Genomic DNA, 16,046 nt, shown 5'->3' on the forward strand with positions numbered 1-16,046 from the left:
CTCATTTTAATCTCCTTCTCATTTGTTTACCCATCAATCCCTTAAGCGTTTTCTAAGCCCCTAATATAAACAGAACAATATCCCGTGTTGGAGTGGGTGACAATAAACAAGATATTCCTGCTATTCATGAGATTATCATCTCATGAGTGTAATGACATTTCTGGAGAAAAACTCTAAGGTATTGGAAGTGTGAACTAGCACAGTATAAATTATTTTATGAAGGTGATGAAGGAATATAGAGCAAGGAAAAGAGCTCTCATTATAGAAAGAAATCATTTGGGGGAGGCTTTATATAGGGGATGTACCTTGAGATGTCTTGAAAGCAATGTAGGCTATGGTTTCAAAACACAATCTCCATCTGCATCTTCCCAAACCGCCCCCAAATGATCATACTATTAAAATTAAATGTGTCCTTTATTTTTATTTATTTATTAGAGAGAGGGTTTCACTCTCTCACCTAGGCTGGAGTGAAGTGGCACCATAACAGCTCACTGCAACCTCCAACTCCTAGGCTCAAGCGATCCTCCTGCCTCAGCCTCCCCAGTAGCGGAGATTACAGGTGTGTGCCGCCATGCTCAGCTAATGATTTTTATTTCTTGTAGAGACAGGGTCTCACCGTGTTGCTCAGGCTGGTCTTGAACTGGCCTCAAGCGATCCCCCTCAGCTTCCCAATGTGCTAGGAATACAGGCATGAGCCACCACAGCCAGCCAAAACAGTGTGTTTTCTATGCATATGTAGCCATGAGGCAGGCTGCCTCACTGCCACACGCCCACTAGCTGCCTCGCTAAGCCCCTCCTACATAGAAATCCTGGAGTCCCTACCAGGTGGTAGAGCATTTCAGGGAAGAAGAAAGCATCAAAACCGGTCCAGAGCAAAAATGAGAAGCGAGTCTCTGTGCCTTTCTGTAACTGTTTTCATCGCCCCTTCCCACATGGTGCTCCTGGCTTTCAGGAACAACCCAGCGTGCCACAGCCCCACGTCCCTCTCAGACCTGCATCCTGAACTATCCTCTATGTCTTCCGTCCTATAACAGCCTTCCTTTCCAAGGCCCGTGCGTTCAGGAGTCTTCCCCGCTGTGCATCTCTGCGCCACTGCAACTTGAATTCGGGTAACCTCCCAAAGTATTATAGGTACACAAAATGGGACCTCTCGCTCTAACAGTGGGACATCGCAGTACAGTTGTGCACCCTTATCCTTAGGGAATACATTCCAAGACCCCAGGTGGATCCCAGAAACTGCTAATAGTAACTGAACCCTATATACACTATGTTTTTTTCCCTACACATATGTACCTATGATAAAGTTTAATTTATAAATTAGGCATAATAGGATATTAACAACAATGCCTCGTGATAAAATAGAACAATTATAACAATACGCCAGCATTACTACCCTTGCACCTTGGAGCCATTCGTAAGTAAGATAAGGTGTCTTGAACCCAAGCACTGTGATCCCATGGCAGTCAGTGTGATAACCCAGAAGGCTACTAAGTGACTCACAAGCAAGGAGCCCCTACAGTACAGAGTGGACTCGCTGGCCCAAGGGAAGGTTCACATCCGGGGGGGACAGGGAGAGTCTGGGTAAGATTTCATTGTGCTACTCAGATCAGTGCGCACTTTAAAACTTATGAACTGTTTATTTTTGGAATTTTCCAGTTATCCACAGTTGACTGTGGATAACTGAAATTTTGGAAAATGAAACCAAGCATAAGAGGGGGACTACTTTATACCAAGAAAGCCATTGGGAAGAGACACAGGAGAGAGGAGGAGGCAGGTCTCCAATCACACCATGAGACTAGCTGAAAAATCAAGCTATGTTCAATATCCTCCTGAATAGTTCAAGACATAAAGGATGGGGGGAGGGAGGGAGAGAGAGAGAGAGAACACTACATGACTATGTTAAAAATTGATAAACTTGAATAATTATATTAAGACCAAATTATAAAAGCCCTATGGTAAGCTGAGTAGATAATAATTGCTCAAGCATTAGAGACACTTAAGGTTCTTCATAGTGTAATCTGATAAATGTGGTGTTTTAGGAGGCTGTGTATAAGACAGACTGGAGGAAGAACTGACTACCTGTACTACCTGTGGGCCAGGATCATGTGAGCACCTGCTGCAACCTGCCTTTCCAGCCATCATGACTGTTCCTCCCCACACCCTCTAGACCAGAGTCTCTGAAATGAGACATGCCACATGTAAGACTCATTCTCCAAGCTTGCAAAAAGAAATCACTCCAAAATCTGTCCCCTTGATACAAATGGGAGAAAGGATTTAATACTTTCAAGATGAGGTTGAATAATGTGGGGCAGAGAAGAATTTTTTCCTAAATAAATCTTTGCTCATGAGCATGCTGCTAAATCTGTAGTCTGGAAAACAACACTTGTTTTTGATATATAATCTGACATCCACTCATTAAAAAAGAAAGGGGCGAATTAAAGAGATTCTTAAATAAAAGAAATGACAAGCGAATTAAAGAGTTTTCTTTTATTATTAATATTGTTTTATTGACGAATCATAACTGTCTACATTTATGGGGTACAATGTGATGTTTAGATATAGATATGCAATACAGAATGATTAAATCAAGCTAATGAACACATCCAGCACCAAAAGTTGCTTTATTGTGATTCCAACAACAAAACAAGGATGTGATAATTTATTCAAATTAGATCATATGGTTCAGATTCAATTTGGGTTTTGTATTATAACATATTGTCAGGTGAAAACAATGACGGATGGAAGTAGATTTGCCCTGGGACAAGAGAGACATAGATGGGCTTCCAGGAGTTACAGCGATGACTGCCAGGCCACATCTTTAAGTCAGAATTCAATCTCTTTTACATCTCTCTCTTACATCTTCCATGTAAGATCTGCATATTAAGAGCACAACCTCTGAGCTATGAAACAGAAAGGAAAATGAATGAGAGCCAGAAGAGCCAGAGACCACTTGACTAAGAATGTATGAGGAGGGCAGTCAGGACCACCTGCTGCTGCAGTGCACAGCTGCCTAGGCTCCAGGGACCACTAGGGTGTCTTTTGTATGTAGGGACCTGGGCATTTGTATTTTTTGAAGTACTAATATCCGAACCTCTGGGAATGAGGCCCAGGCAGTGTAATTTCGAAAGGCTCCCCAGCTGGTTCTAATGTGTAGCCACAGTTGAAAATCACTGCTATAGTTATTTGAAAGAAATTAAGTGTTGATTATAAAGGATTTGATTTTTGAAAATATTTGGCCTCAAAGTATAATGTCTCACATGAGGAAATCTTGACTTTGAGATTAAAGAATGATAAAAGAAAGAAAAAAAAAAATCAAGGGACGGAGAACGACTGGGGAGTGGTACGTGTGTTCCACACATGCAACGTCAATGTAAATCAGACGTCATTAACCACACTGGGCGCTGGAACTTTCCTGATATTCTGATGAAAGCTCTATCTTTCTCCGAGGAAATATACCTATATGCAAATTTTGTGTATTTTGGGACTACTTTAGATTTCTTCAAACCAATGTTAAAAACTCAGATGTAGGCCGGGCATGGTGGCTCACGCCTGTAATCCTAGCACTCTGGGAGGCCGAGGCGGGCGGATTGCTCGAAGTCAGGAGTTTGAAACCAGCCTGAGCAAGAGTGAGACCCCGTCTCTACTATAAATATAGAAAGAAATTAACTGGCCAACTAATATATATAGAAAAAAATTAGCCGGGCATGGTGTCGCATGCCTGTAGTCCCAGCTACTAGGGAGGCTGAGGCAGGAGGATTGCTTGAGCCCAAGAGTTTGAGGTTGCTGTGATCTATGCTGATGCTACGGCATTCACTCTAGCCTGTGCAACAAAGCGAGACTCTGTCTCAAAAAAAAAAAAAAAAAAAAAACTCAGATGTAGTCGTAGACTTTCATAACTACCACAAAAGGAGCAAATAAGCAGTTTTTTTTAAGTCAACCCTAAGAATTAAGAAACCCAAAGTAGAAGTCTTGATTTTTGCCCCTATATTTCTGTGTGATTCTAAATAAATTACTTAAGCTCTCTAGGCCCCAGTTTTCATATCTGTAAGGTGAAATCTGCCCCATCACACAGTGTGGGTAATGTTTTTACGCTTTTGTAAAAAAATCAATTTAGAGTGAATGAATATGCATGAAAATATCTTGAAAGGTTGCAATTTATTGTTAGAGCTATTCAGAATTAATATAAGAAGCAGAAACATACAACTTCTTGGGTAACCAACATTTCTGCCTAGCTCTCAGTTTTATGTACATCAGCCTTATCAATAGGACCATAGATTATAAGGAATTTAGCAACTCTTTATGAGAAGGACAGCAAGTCTCAGTCCTAGTTGCCCTGGATCTTCAACCCTGCTTTCCCTACAGTATAAGGATTATCCTGCAATGTTTACTTGTGATGCTTTCTATCAAACTGCTAGTAAATCCATTCTTATAACTTGAAAAATTCAGCATGCATTAAAATGCTAAGAAGAGGTAGCAGTTTTAGGGGAACAGAAACCTGTGAATCCAAATTCTATCTTTTTCACAAGAGCCCTGAAATATTTTTTTCTGTCCTCTTCCACCCAAGACCCCAAGGAACTCCCACTGTCCTTTTCCCTATAAGATGACTGCTACCTAGAAAGGCAACCTTCTTGTTTCCCAGGAAAAGTATGATGTCTCCAAAAGTCTAGGATTAAGCATAAAGGCCCTCTGTCATGGCCAATGGTTCAAAGTTAAGGCGATTTGTCTTAACTTTGGAAAGATGTTAACTAGAGGTGCAAACTTTATGTGCAGAGAGCAAGCAGAGCTATGCTGGAGAAAAGACACCAACCAACACTTTTGTGTGCTTAGGTGTCAATGTTTCCTTTTCATTTCATAGTCTGAGTTTTAATGGAAAGAATGAAAATATGCATAGAGGACCCAATACTGATATTGAATTTTGATTGCTATTTTCCACTCCTTAGAAAATATATTAAACAAAATGCAAAGTCATGTAGTTCAAGCTACTGTCTGTTTTGTTCATAAAGGAAAATGCTTTATATGCAGAAATTTCAAGTGAGAGGAGATGTCAGGTTTCCAAAAGCAGCTATTAGCAAACAAAGCAGCCAGAGAATTAATGCCCTGGAGATGGCTGTGCCCCCAATCTTGATACCAGCCCATGTCTTCATCCCTCTTGGTAGGAGTACACACTTTTGAACTGCCTATTGTACCCACAAAGCCTATCTCAGTGTTCTAGTTCTATGACGTGAAATTTCTCTCCTTCTTTATGGAATAGTGCTTTAACTTTCTGGTTATTCTTTCTACAAATCCTTGCTGACCACTTACTATGAGTGAGGCCCTGAAAAAGAATGGCATGTAATAGTATTCAGGATATTTTTGTTATATGTAAAAAGGAATGGGCCATTTCAAGACCTTGCCACCTTGATTCTCCCCCTCCAAATCAAGGTGGCCCTTCCAGACACAGGGCAACCCTGCCTGTAATCTCTTACCATGTCCTCTTTTAGAAAGGCTTTTTGTCCCAGGCAGCTAAGAGGGGGAATCTCTATTTTAGCAAGAATGGCTCCATCACCCCTTCCGTCTCTGCCTGCAAACATTGGTCAATCTGGAGGGGGATGTGTGTGTGTGTGTGTGTGTGTGTGTGTGTGTGTGTGTGTTCTCCCTAACCAAAGACACTATTACAAATGATTGAAGAGTTTGGCATTTTAGGTAATCCCATATTCTCGTTAATTGAGAATTGCCACTTATATACATTACCAAGTCACAGATAGAGCAAAAGGCTCTCAAAATAGTAACTTCCTTTGTATTAACCAGGAAAATGAACATCCAAGAATTTAATAATAAAATCATACCCCTTTTTTGGACAGTTGATATTTGTTTATGTGTACCATGACAGTAATGGCTGTAATTCATCACATTAGGAAAGTAATCAACAATTCTAGATATACAAAATTAAAATTGATTGTGACCCTATGTCACCCTGGAAGAAGCTAATAATTACATTATTATTAAATATATAAGTCAGGCATCCTGAAACTGCGGCCTGTGGGCCACATGCGGCCAGCCGAGGACATTTATCCGGCCCACTGGGTGTTTTTGCAGCCGCTGCCTGTCCTGCTTAGCAGCCAACTTGTCCCGGGTCCACAGGGCGCATGTGTGGAATGTGTGCCGCACTCTCCAATGGCCCTCCAACGGTCTGAGGGACAGTGAACTGGCCCCCTGTTTAAAAAGTTTGAGGACCCCTGATATAACCAATAACCAAAACTTTTTTTTGGTCTATTTTGGTTCAAAAATATTTATTATATGAAATCTAGTGTATACTATTTAAGCAAATAGAACAAAATAATGTTGATGTATTTAATCTGTATAATTCTCCAGAGAAAGCTACTCTCATGTTATCTATTCATTGGCAGAACGTCACTCCAGACTAGGCACTGTCCTCTGGGCTCTGCGTATTCGACCCATTTTATCCTCACCACATCCATGTGGGCATGTTGGTGCCAGTCTCATATTATAGATGAAGAACTGAGGACCGCAGGGATGATGTAGCCAATCCAGGACCCCAGAACCACAGCTAGGACTCAGATCCAGGACTGTCTCAAGTGGATGTCCAAGGCATCCTGTCTAATCAGTGAGCAACTACACTAACAACCCTGTAGATGAATATAGGAATTATCTTACACAAATCTATGTGCAAATGTAGGAAGAAAAAAACACTCTTCTTAGAAACCATGTCTTAACTTTTATGATCAAGAGTTTACTGAAGGATAAGCAAAAGTGGTGAGTATCCAGGGCCTCAGAGGACGTTCCCCCTTGGAGCCACAGCTCGTTCGTTTCTTCTTGGCTCCCAGAATGTTACCAACAGCGGGTCGGGGACAAGAGAGGGATGAAGGAAATGAAAAGTCATTAACCGCAAAGTGTCCTTGAGAACAGCTCTGATGTCATTTATCTCCACCTTCTAAGAATACCGGATGGCCTTGCATAGGCAAGTGACACATATTGCCCAGTAAGTCTGTGAAGATAACGGCAAATGTCACTAAGAAAGATTTTATGTTAAACATCACACCAGCTCACCTTCCTTGCCGTGATGGCCAGGGTGAGGTGACGTGAGGTCAGGGCAGTCACGTCTGTGTCGGATGGAGCTGAATTCGGTTCTGAGTTTGCAGCAGTTACATTATAGATCCTCAAACACACTTTCTCCAGAGGGATGGCAAGAGTCAAGCAGTGCCCGCCCACACACACACTCTGGAATTAACCAGTGTTCTTGGCTGGCTCGAGACCACATAGTAGACCCTGAAGAGTAGCCAGAAGCAGTCACCAGGGCACTGTTGTGCGGCTCCGAGGGAGCTGAAAATACGCACAGTAGGTAAAAAGGAAACTTTTTTTTCTGGCTCCTTCTCCTGGGGTGTCCCTGTGGTGTCTACCCTTTAATGAAAGCAGTAACCTTAAACCAGGTTATTCAGAGTATTAATTCATGGTTTTCCTCCTTCCCATCACCCTGATTCTTCCTTTGAGGCAGAGAGAACAAACTGTGTCCTAACTGCCTTGGCCTGGCCAGTCCCAGGCCTGCAGAAGATGACACCCCAACTTTCCCAGGCCCCACGGGAGGTGAAACTGCACACCATGGCCAGCTGAATCTCTCTTTAGTGAGGTCCTATCATCATGGGGAGAAAGGAGCATGATTAGAGGCCAAACGTTACCTTTGCTCACTTCTGCTCCCTCCTCTGCCTAAATCCTGGGCCTGAGGGAGCTTCACAGAGCCCCAAAATCTTGGTGACAGAGAGATGGACCATAGCCCCGCATGCCCAGGTATTATCTCCCCATGTACCTAACTCATATTTGTCAAGAAAAGAAAAGTTTATGGATGCCTTATTTTTTGTAATCCACCCTTATGCTTATGAATGCTCTACTACTAAAAAAATAGAACAACCTTTATGGGACACTTGGAAATTTGAACACTGACTGTCTACTTAATATTAAGGAAATATTAAATTTCTATTTAGGAGAGAGAATGGCATTACAATAATAGTAGATTTTTCTAAAGGTACATAACTTTTAGATCTATACAATAAACTACTTACAGATTGAATGATATGACATCTGGGGTTTGCTTCAAAATGACATGGGAGGGACAGCAGCCAGTGGGAGCATGGGTGAAACAAGATCGGTCTTGAGCTGATAACTGTTGAAGCTGGTTGATAGCTTCACTGTGCTGGGGTTGGTTTTACGTTCTTTTGGGTTTTATGTGTATGCTAACTTTTTTTCCATAATGAAAGCTTTTTTAAAAAGAATAAAAATGGATTGCTTTAAATTAATATTAGAAAATCATATTTTTTAAAAATACCTTAAGATATGTGAAATTTGTATGATTTAATGTTAAATGGAATGGGAAGATCTAAAACTACACACAAAGTAGTGCACATATATGTATATTTTATATGTACATGTAAATGGAAGAAGAAACTATACAAATATAAATTATAATTGCTCCTGGCTGGTGAGAATACATATGATTTTTCTTTATTCAATTGTTACATTTTTGTATTTTCCAAATTTCTAGAGAAAATGTACTATGTTTATGCCTTTATAAAGTTGTTTTTCTATATAAGCCATGCTCATGATATAATGTTAGATGAAACGTCTTATAGAACTGGATGTGAAATAGAACCCTAATTCTGTTTTAAAATGTGTGCGCACAGTGTGTGTGTATGTGTGTGTGTTTATCTAAAATGAACAGCATCAAGCTATTAATGGTGGTCATCTCTGAAGGGTGGCATTATTGGTCATTTTCATTATTGTTTCTTTGCCTCTGGGTCTGTTTTCTTCATTAGTAAGTATAATGTTATAATCAGAAAAATACGACATGAAAATTTCAAGCTAGATTTATTATAGTTCTTTATAAGTAAAGCACTATCTATCTAGGGCAACATGATGTATAAGGGACTATATAAAATATACTTCTAAAATAGATAAGTAAGTTCTAAGGAATTTTAAATTCTCAATGAAAGTATGTATATCAAGCTTTTAAACAATGTTAATATGAAATTCTCTGAACAGCCACTACTGTGCTCTTGACTTCAGATACTCAATTCCTTAATAACCATGTTTCATTTTCTTTCCAACTCCAGGTATCTCTATGCCAATACCAGTCTTTGGGCTACAGGATGATTCCAAGGTCTTTAAGGAGGGGAGTTGCTTGCTCGCCGATGACAACTTTGTCCTGATCGGCTCTTTCGTGTCATTTTTCATTCCCTTAACCATCATGGTGATCACCTACTTTCTAACTATCAAGTCACTCCAGAAAGAAGCTACTTTGTGTGTGAGCGATGTTGGCACTCGGGCCAAATTAGCTTCTTTCAGCTTCCTCCCTCAGAGTTCCCTGTCTTCGGAAAAGCTCTTCCAGAGGTCCATCCACAGGGAGCCAGGGGCCTACGCCGGCAGGAGGACTATGCAGTCCATCAGCAACGAGCAAAAAGCATGCAAGGTGCTGGGCATCGTCTTCTTTCTGTTTGTGGTGATGTGGTGTCCCTTCTTCATCACGAACATAATGGCCGTGATCTGCAAAGAGTCCTGCAACGAGGATGTCATCGGAGCCTTGCTTAACGTGTTCGTTTGGATCGGTTACCTCTCCTCGGCGGTCAACCCACTAGTCTACACACTGTTCAATAAGACCTACAGGTCGGCGTTTTCGCGGTATATTCAGTGTCAGTACAAGGAAAACAAAAAACCATTGCAGCTCATTTTAGTGAACACTATACCGGCTTTGGCCTACAAGTCTAGTCAACTCCAAATGGGCCAAAAAAAGAATTCAAAGAAAGATGCCAAGACCGCAGATAATGACTGCTCTATGGTTGCTCTAGGAAAGCAACATGCGGAAGATGCCTCTACAGACAATATCAACACGGTGAATGAAAAGGTTAGCTGCGTGTGATAGGCTGGTTGCCATGACAACTGTGGAGGGCACACGGAATGAGTTTTCACCTATCTGGAAAAAAATAAAATAAGGAGACTGGAAGAAATTAGGCCAGTCTAATGGAACCAACAGTAGTGTCTGTATGCCTCATTTTATTCTGTCAATGAAAAGCAGGGTTAAATGCCACACTATGTGCACTTCGAAAATGTTCTGCCAGCATTTCAGCTGTGAGCTTTATGATAATTATTTTTCACATTGTAAATGATATGTCTTTAAAATGATTAGCTTTTATTGTATAATTATGCGGCCCTAAATAAATCTCAATTAATTTCTATTTTCGAATGGACTTTCGAACTTTGCCTTGCTTCTGTGTTGCTAATTGACAGCATGAGATTGAGTTGGTTACCTATTGCTGTACATAAAAATAGCTATAAATAGTAAAAAATTTGTTGACTATAATGAGCTTTAAAATAAAGAATTCTCTTTAAAACATACCATGATACATATTTTGAAAGAAAAAAAAAGACACTAAGAACAGTGCTATAAAATCTGTATTGCTAAGATAATTAAATGAAATACTTGACAATATTTTTCATTGCTGCTTTTCCATAGATGTCATTTTGAAATATTCACAAGGTTGCTGGCCTCTGCTGTATTTCAAGTTAATTCTCAGAAGCAAAAAAGATTTTAAACGTTATTGAATAACTAACTGTTGCTGCTTTCTCTTCTACTTCCTATGCTTTACTCTGAATTTCCAGTGTGGTCTTGTTTAATATTTGTTCTTCTAGATTAAACTATCAAAAGGATAATTTAACATTGCCAAGTACATGCTTCTCTAAAAGAATACCATAGAAGTATTTGGTAACTCTCTGTGAAATGGCTGCATCATGCATGCGCTCCTCTGAGCAGTAAACAATGTATGTTGATGTTGCTGTCAGGATTGAGGATGAACTCAGGTTTCTGGCTATTAATGGTAATACAGTCTCAGGACATCTCTGTAAAAAGCAGGTGTCTTTCCTATTGACACCATCATGTAAATTGATGCTTTCAGATCAATCAACCTATATTATTTATTAAAACTGTTTGGCTTGGTTCCACACTCATCTATTGAGTGTACACTTAAGTGTGAAGCAATTTTCTAAGTATGAGGGGTATAAAAGTACTTAAAACAAGACCCTTTGCCTCTGAAGAAAATGACTAAACAGAAATGGTCAAAAAATATAAACAGACTTATTTTGAGAATCAGTTCAATTTATTTCCTTCTTACCTGGTTCAGAAACAGGTTTGTTCCAACTCTGAGAGTAATTTTCTCAGTAAGTCTTCCTGATTGGTTACCAATGAATGCCAACCAAACAAAGGAGCAAGGGAAGAAAATCACTTGAGGTTAAACATTGCAATTAATTTAGAAACATGCACCTCAATCTGGACCCAATTAATGACTACCAAAGTTTTGAGCAAAATTTTTGTTCCATTTCTCTAAAAACTCATTCATTTTAGTACTACTCACTGACACTGGGTTCCCTAATTTAAAAAAAAATCAGAAAATATTTTGTAGAAACAGTTGCTGAAGAGAGAAATAGATTAGCAGTAGTTAATCCACCTTGGCATTGTAATACTCAAGGTTAAATTACACATAGTTATTGGAACAGATGTTAAATATATGATTACAATGCTGAAGCATTTTTATTAAATGAGAAATCGTTTGGGGCCTAAGCCTTTGGAAGAAACTACCGATTTGAAAACTAAAGAATGTGAGAAGTGCCGTTGTGTAATCTGGAAATGTGTTGGGAAATGCAGAAAATCCTAATTATGTCGTTCTAGATACATTGAGAGATGATTCACCATTTCAAAGCTAGAATTTATAATATGCCACTAGTACCAAGGCTGCATTTGAACTGAACTACTCTTTAATGATTATACCATATTAACTGAAGAAAATATACATGTTGAAAAGTCTCTGTTCTAATGTATTTTGCCTTAGTTTATAACTCTGCACATTTCATTATGTATCAGAGAAAAGATTGCAGGTTCTAACCCCTTCTACTCAATCTTGATTAGAACGGACATTAATACCGCCTGACAGATGTCTTTTGACTAAATATATATTCCCAATGTGTATGTGTTTTTTTCTTCCATAAGTATTCAAATGTATACTGTATAGACGAATGTGTATCTGTATATATGTACAGACATGTTCCCATGCACTTTATTCAATATTTATATATTTATATGGAGAAAAAGCAAGTCAATGAAAACAATCAGTATATACACATGTGTGCATGTTTGTATCATGTTGATTTAAATGTGAATTCATGTTCTGATACACTTGTGACTTTCCATTGCTGTCAAAGCAGATTAAAGTGTAACAAAAATATCAGCTTTTTAAATAAACCGTCAGTTGATCTAATTTTGTGGAAAGACTTTAACACAATTCTATGAGGGTGGTGAAAACAATGGTCCATACATATACTTCAATGATCTTAAACAAATGGTACCTTTGGGTCCTTGTTTAGTCCGAGGATTTTCAGACTACTGTGGCTTTAAATACACTCCCCACCCGGGTAAAACAGTCGCCAAATGACTTATGGATCCATGATTAAAGGATTCACTCCTGGTCAATGCTATTAAAATAGAGTAGCAAACCTAACTCAACTTTAAGTTGAATGATAGATTCTTCTATATTTAAAGAAAGGAATTAAATACCGTAACTAGAGAAGGCAAAGTATACTTCATCTTCATCTACTTGGCTACAGCGCCATCTCATGGTCATTTTTTAAAGTGCTACCATAGCTCAATTGAACTGTTGCTGTACAGCTTTTAGCAAAGGGTGCTTCTCCCATTTGTGCATCAGTGAAACATATTTATAAAGTGTTAAATTATTTTGTGCCATATGTAACAAATACAGTGAAGATTATTTTATGTACTGATTTTAATTAAGGTGGTTCTAAAATATTTTAAGAAAGAATGAATAACTGTAAATAAAGTATACTCAAAATTGAATGCAATTTTATGTGAGTCCATGGCTGTGTCTACTGAAGGGAATTGCCCCAAACTTTCCAGATCATCAGGATGGGAACTCAAGGTATCATCCTGACATTTTTGAGAATAAAACCTGTGCCCGTGGAACTCAGCTATGTCGCTGAGCTAGAACCCACCTGATTGAATTACCTTTATGGCGATGGTCCAGTTTCCAGTTATCTGCAGTAGACAAAGTCTCCATGTTTTATTGCTGTCTGGTTCCACAAAGCCTAGAACCACTGCTGTGCCTAAGACATGTACACAGGTTCATATGGCTACATGCATACAGGTATACTACATGCATACAGGTATACTACATGCATACAGGTATACACAGGTGTGCATATACACAGATGCATTAACAGATGCACACACACAAACTCTTTCACAGGAGATAGTGTTAGGAATTAAAGGAAACCAAGGATACTGGTTTCCTTTAATAAACTAGAAATTCTCTCTGATTCATCATTTCTCCTTTAAGGGTAGGAAAAGTATATGAAATGGAGATAGTAGATATCTTTTCCAGGTGGTTATAGCTCCATGTATTGAGTACCTACCACATGCCAGGCATTAAACTGGTTGCTTTGCCTGATTTGTCTAATGAAATTTCCACAACAAATCCTACAAGGTAGGATTATTCCCCTTTTTTCACAGATGAAGAAACTGAGATTCAGAGCGGTTGGCAATATGTCCAAAGTCACACAGCTGGAAAGAAAAGTAGTGCATTCAAGCCTGTGTTATCTGACTCCAAACCGTAATATCTTTCCCCAACCTTATGCAGTACAGGGAAAAATTAGAACTTGGGGGTTTCCATGTTAGCTTCCTTACCCACTGGCTATGTGAGTTTGAACCCTTAACAACCCTGTGCCTTGATTTCATTGTCTCTAAAAAAGGAGCTACTAGCACTTGTCCCGGCTGACCTACAGAGCAGCTTAGATGAGATCAGACATGCCTCCAGCTGTCCGCCATGTTCATAATCCAAAAGGCAGAAATCTTAGGCACCAAAGAGACAAGTGAGCAAGAAATATGGGAACAGAAAATGTCCTCCTGGGATTCCACAAATGACCCACAGAAAAGTGCCTTCAGACACTTCATTTATACAAAGTCTTATAACTTAACATGGAATTTTAATCCACAATAATAATGATGATTTTGAAAGAAACACTCATGACTTTTAATATTTCATTCTGATATATCCGTCCCAGTAAATATGCAATAAGACAAAACGTTTTTGTAACATTTCTGATTATTTTGGCACGTGGCTTGCAAAAACAAATGGTTTCTTTCTTTTTCCTTTTATGGCATATACACCCATCTTAGCTCTGTTTTTCCTTTTTAATATTAACCCCACTGTGTCCACCTCAGCCAACACATAATGGGAAGTCTTCATACCCAGTGGGAGCCTCTTTTCATGTGGCCCAATGGCAACCAAAGACAGACAGGAAGCCTAGATCCAGTCTGCTGCCATTGCCTGGTCCTGGGCAAATCCCAGCTTCTCTTCCCTCAAGCATATAAAAAAAAAAAACTTAGAATCAAGGATCCCATTGGCCTGAAGCTCTGACTCAGTGTGACAAGGGCAATATACGTAACCTAAACATTTTTACCCCTATAATATGCTGAAAGAAAAAAAAGAATCAAGGATCCCAACAGGGAGTCTGTTCTGGGTCTATGCTTATCTAAAGGATAGAGAGTCCAGTCAACACTTTGATGAACCAAGGCATAGCCTTATGTGCAAAGAATATCCTGGAATTCACAACTCTCACATTCTCTTAAATTCTCCAAATAAATTTCAAATGAATGGCAACTCTATCTTATATATGGGGATCTTATGAGATAAATTGTTAATGATCTAAGATATGAGAGCAAGAGTCAGATATCAACATAAATGATTCTTACTGCAGCATTTTCCCCCAGTCAGCCTCTCTCCTGCAGATTCATAGCTACTACAAGGCCTCAGGTTGCTTTTTTTAATAGCCCCCAGGCTTCCTGAAGAACAAGTGCTCCTGCTATTCGAGTTCAATTTCCTTCAAGGGTTAAAATTAAAAGCCCAAATAGATTTAGAATTCATGGTGCAGAGAAGATCTCTTTTTATTAAGAACTAGATTTTTGTTGAAAGTGAGCCCAGGTCACTTAAGTTTTTATTTATAATCAATATTATGAGCTCTTAAAAGGATATTTATTCTGTCTTCAAGAGAACAGCACAATTTGTACTCCCCATCCATATTTATTTTAGATATTGAAAAGTAATATGTGTTGTTATTCAGATAATCTTGTCTTAGCTGAGGCAACCCCAAGGGCAGAGTCAAGACTTGGGGGCAGGTTATTTATGTGGGAGATGATTCCAGGAAGTAGATAGAATGAGATAGGGAAGAAGTACAAGTCCATTTAAGTGTGTGGTATCAAGGGTCTTGGCCACATAACCAAAAATATATTTAAATTGGGTTCAGCAGTGGTGCTGCAAACTCAGCTATTCTCTCCACAAGTTTGTTAATGAGGGTCTTCTATGTGTATGTTTTACATAAGATATCATTAAGTGTGGGAAGTCTAGGGAGAGAAATTAACTCTTTTAAAAAACTTGAATAAGATATTGGGTGGGGAGATTATCCTATCCTATTTAAAAAATTCATGTGTATTTTGTTGAGCCCACCACCTTTGCCACAAATTAGCCTAATTACTATGTGGATAACTTAACACTCCTACCTGAGAGATGTAAATAAGATGCTCCTTGGGGCAATGCCACCATCCTGATGCTGATGTTTCAGCCACTTTGGACACAGGTGAAAAGCAGAATTGTGTGGCCCAATGGCAAAAGTGTTCAAAATATAGAGTTTAGAAATTAGTTTGAAGGGGTAAAATGAAAATTGGAAAGAATGTTCACTATTCCTACCTGCAGGATTCTCTATAAAAGTTCTGCATCCTAAGACCCGGGTTCATGATGGGTTATATATAAAAGATGGAAATTAAGTCAACATAGAAAAGCAAACCAAGAAGAATTTTTAAAAAGAAGAGAAAAGGAAATGCAAAAGAAACAAACAATGGTACAAATAAAAACTTAATTTGTTCAGCATGTACACCTTTAATAATTTGTCTCTCTGACACTCTGAAAATGGGATATATTTACAACTACTTAACTTATAGAAAT

The 16,046-nt window shown here is 39.0% G+C and overlaps 1 protein-coding gene across 2 annotated transcripts in view; it reads left to right on the forward strand.

Annotated features, from left to right (window-relative positions):
• Positions 1–10,226, forward strand: part of HTR2A (5-hydroxytryptamine receptor 2A) — a 57,977-nt gene extending 47,751 nt beyond the window's left edge. For both annotated transcript variants that reach the window (XM_020290396.2, XM_020290395.2), the window contains one exon: positions 9,102–10,226. In XM_020290396.2, the coding sequence (XP_020145985.1) occupies positions 9,102–9,904 (803 nt within the window). In that variant the 3' untranslated portion in view covers positions 9,905–10,226. The remainder of the gene's footprint in view (positions 1–9,101) is intronic.
• Positions 10,227–16,046: the final 5,820 nt, after the last annotated feature.

This window comes from Microcebus murinus, chromosome 13, assembly GCF_040939455.1.
Source record: "Microcebus murinus isolate Inina chromosome 13, M.murinus_Inina_mat1.0, whole genome shotgun sequence".
NCBI lineage: Eukaryota > Metazoa > Chordata > Mammalia > Primates > Cheirogaleidae > Microcebus > Microcebus murinus.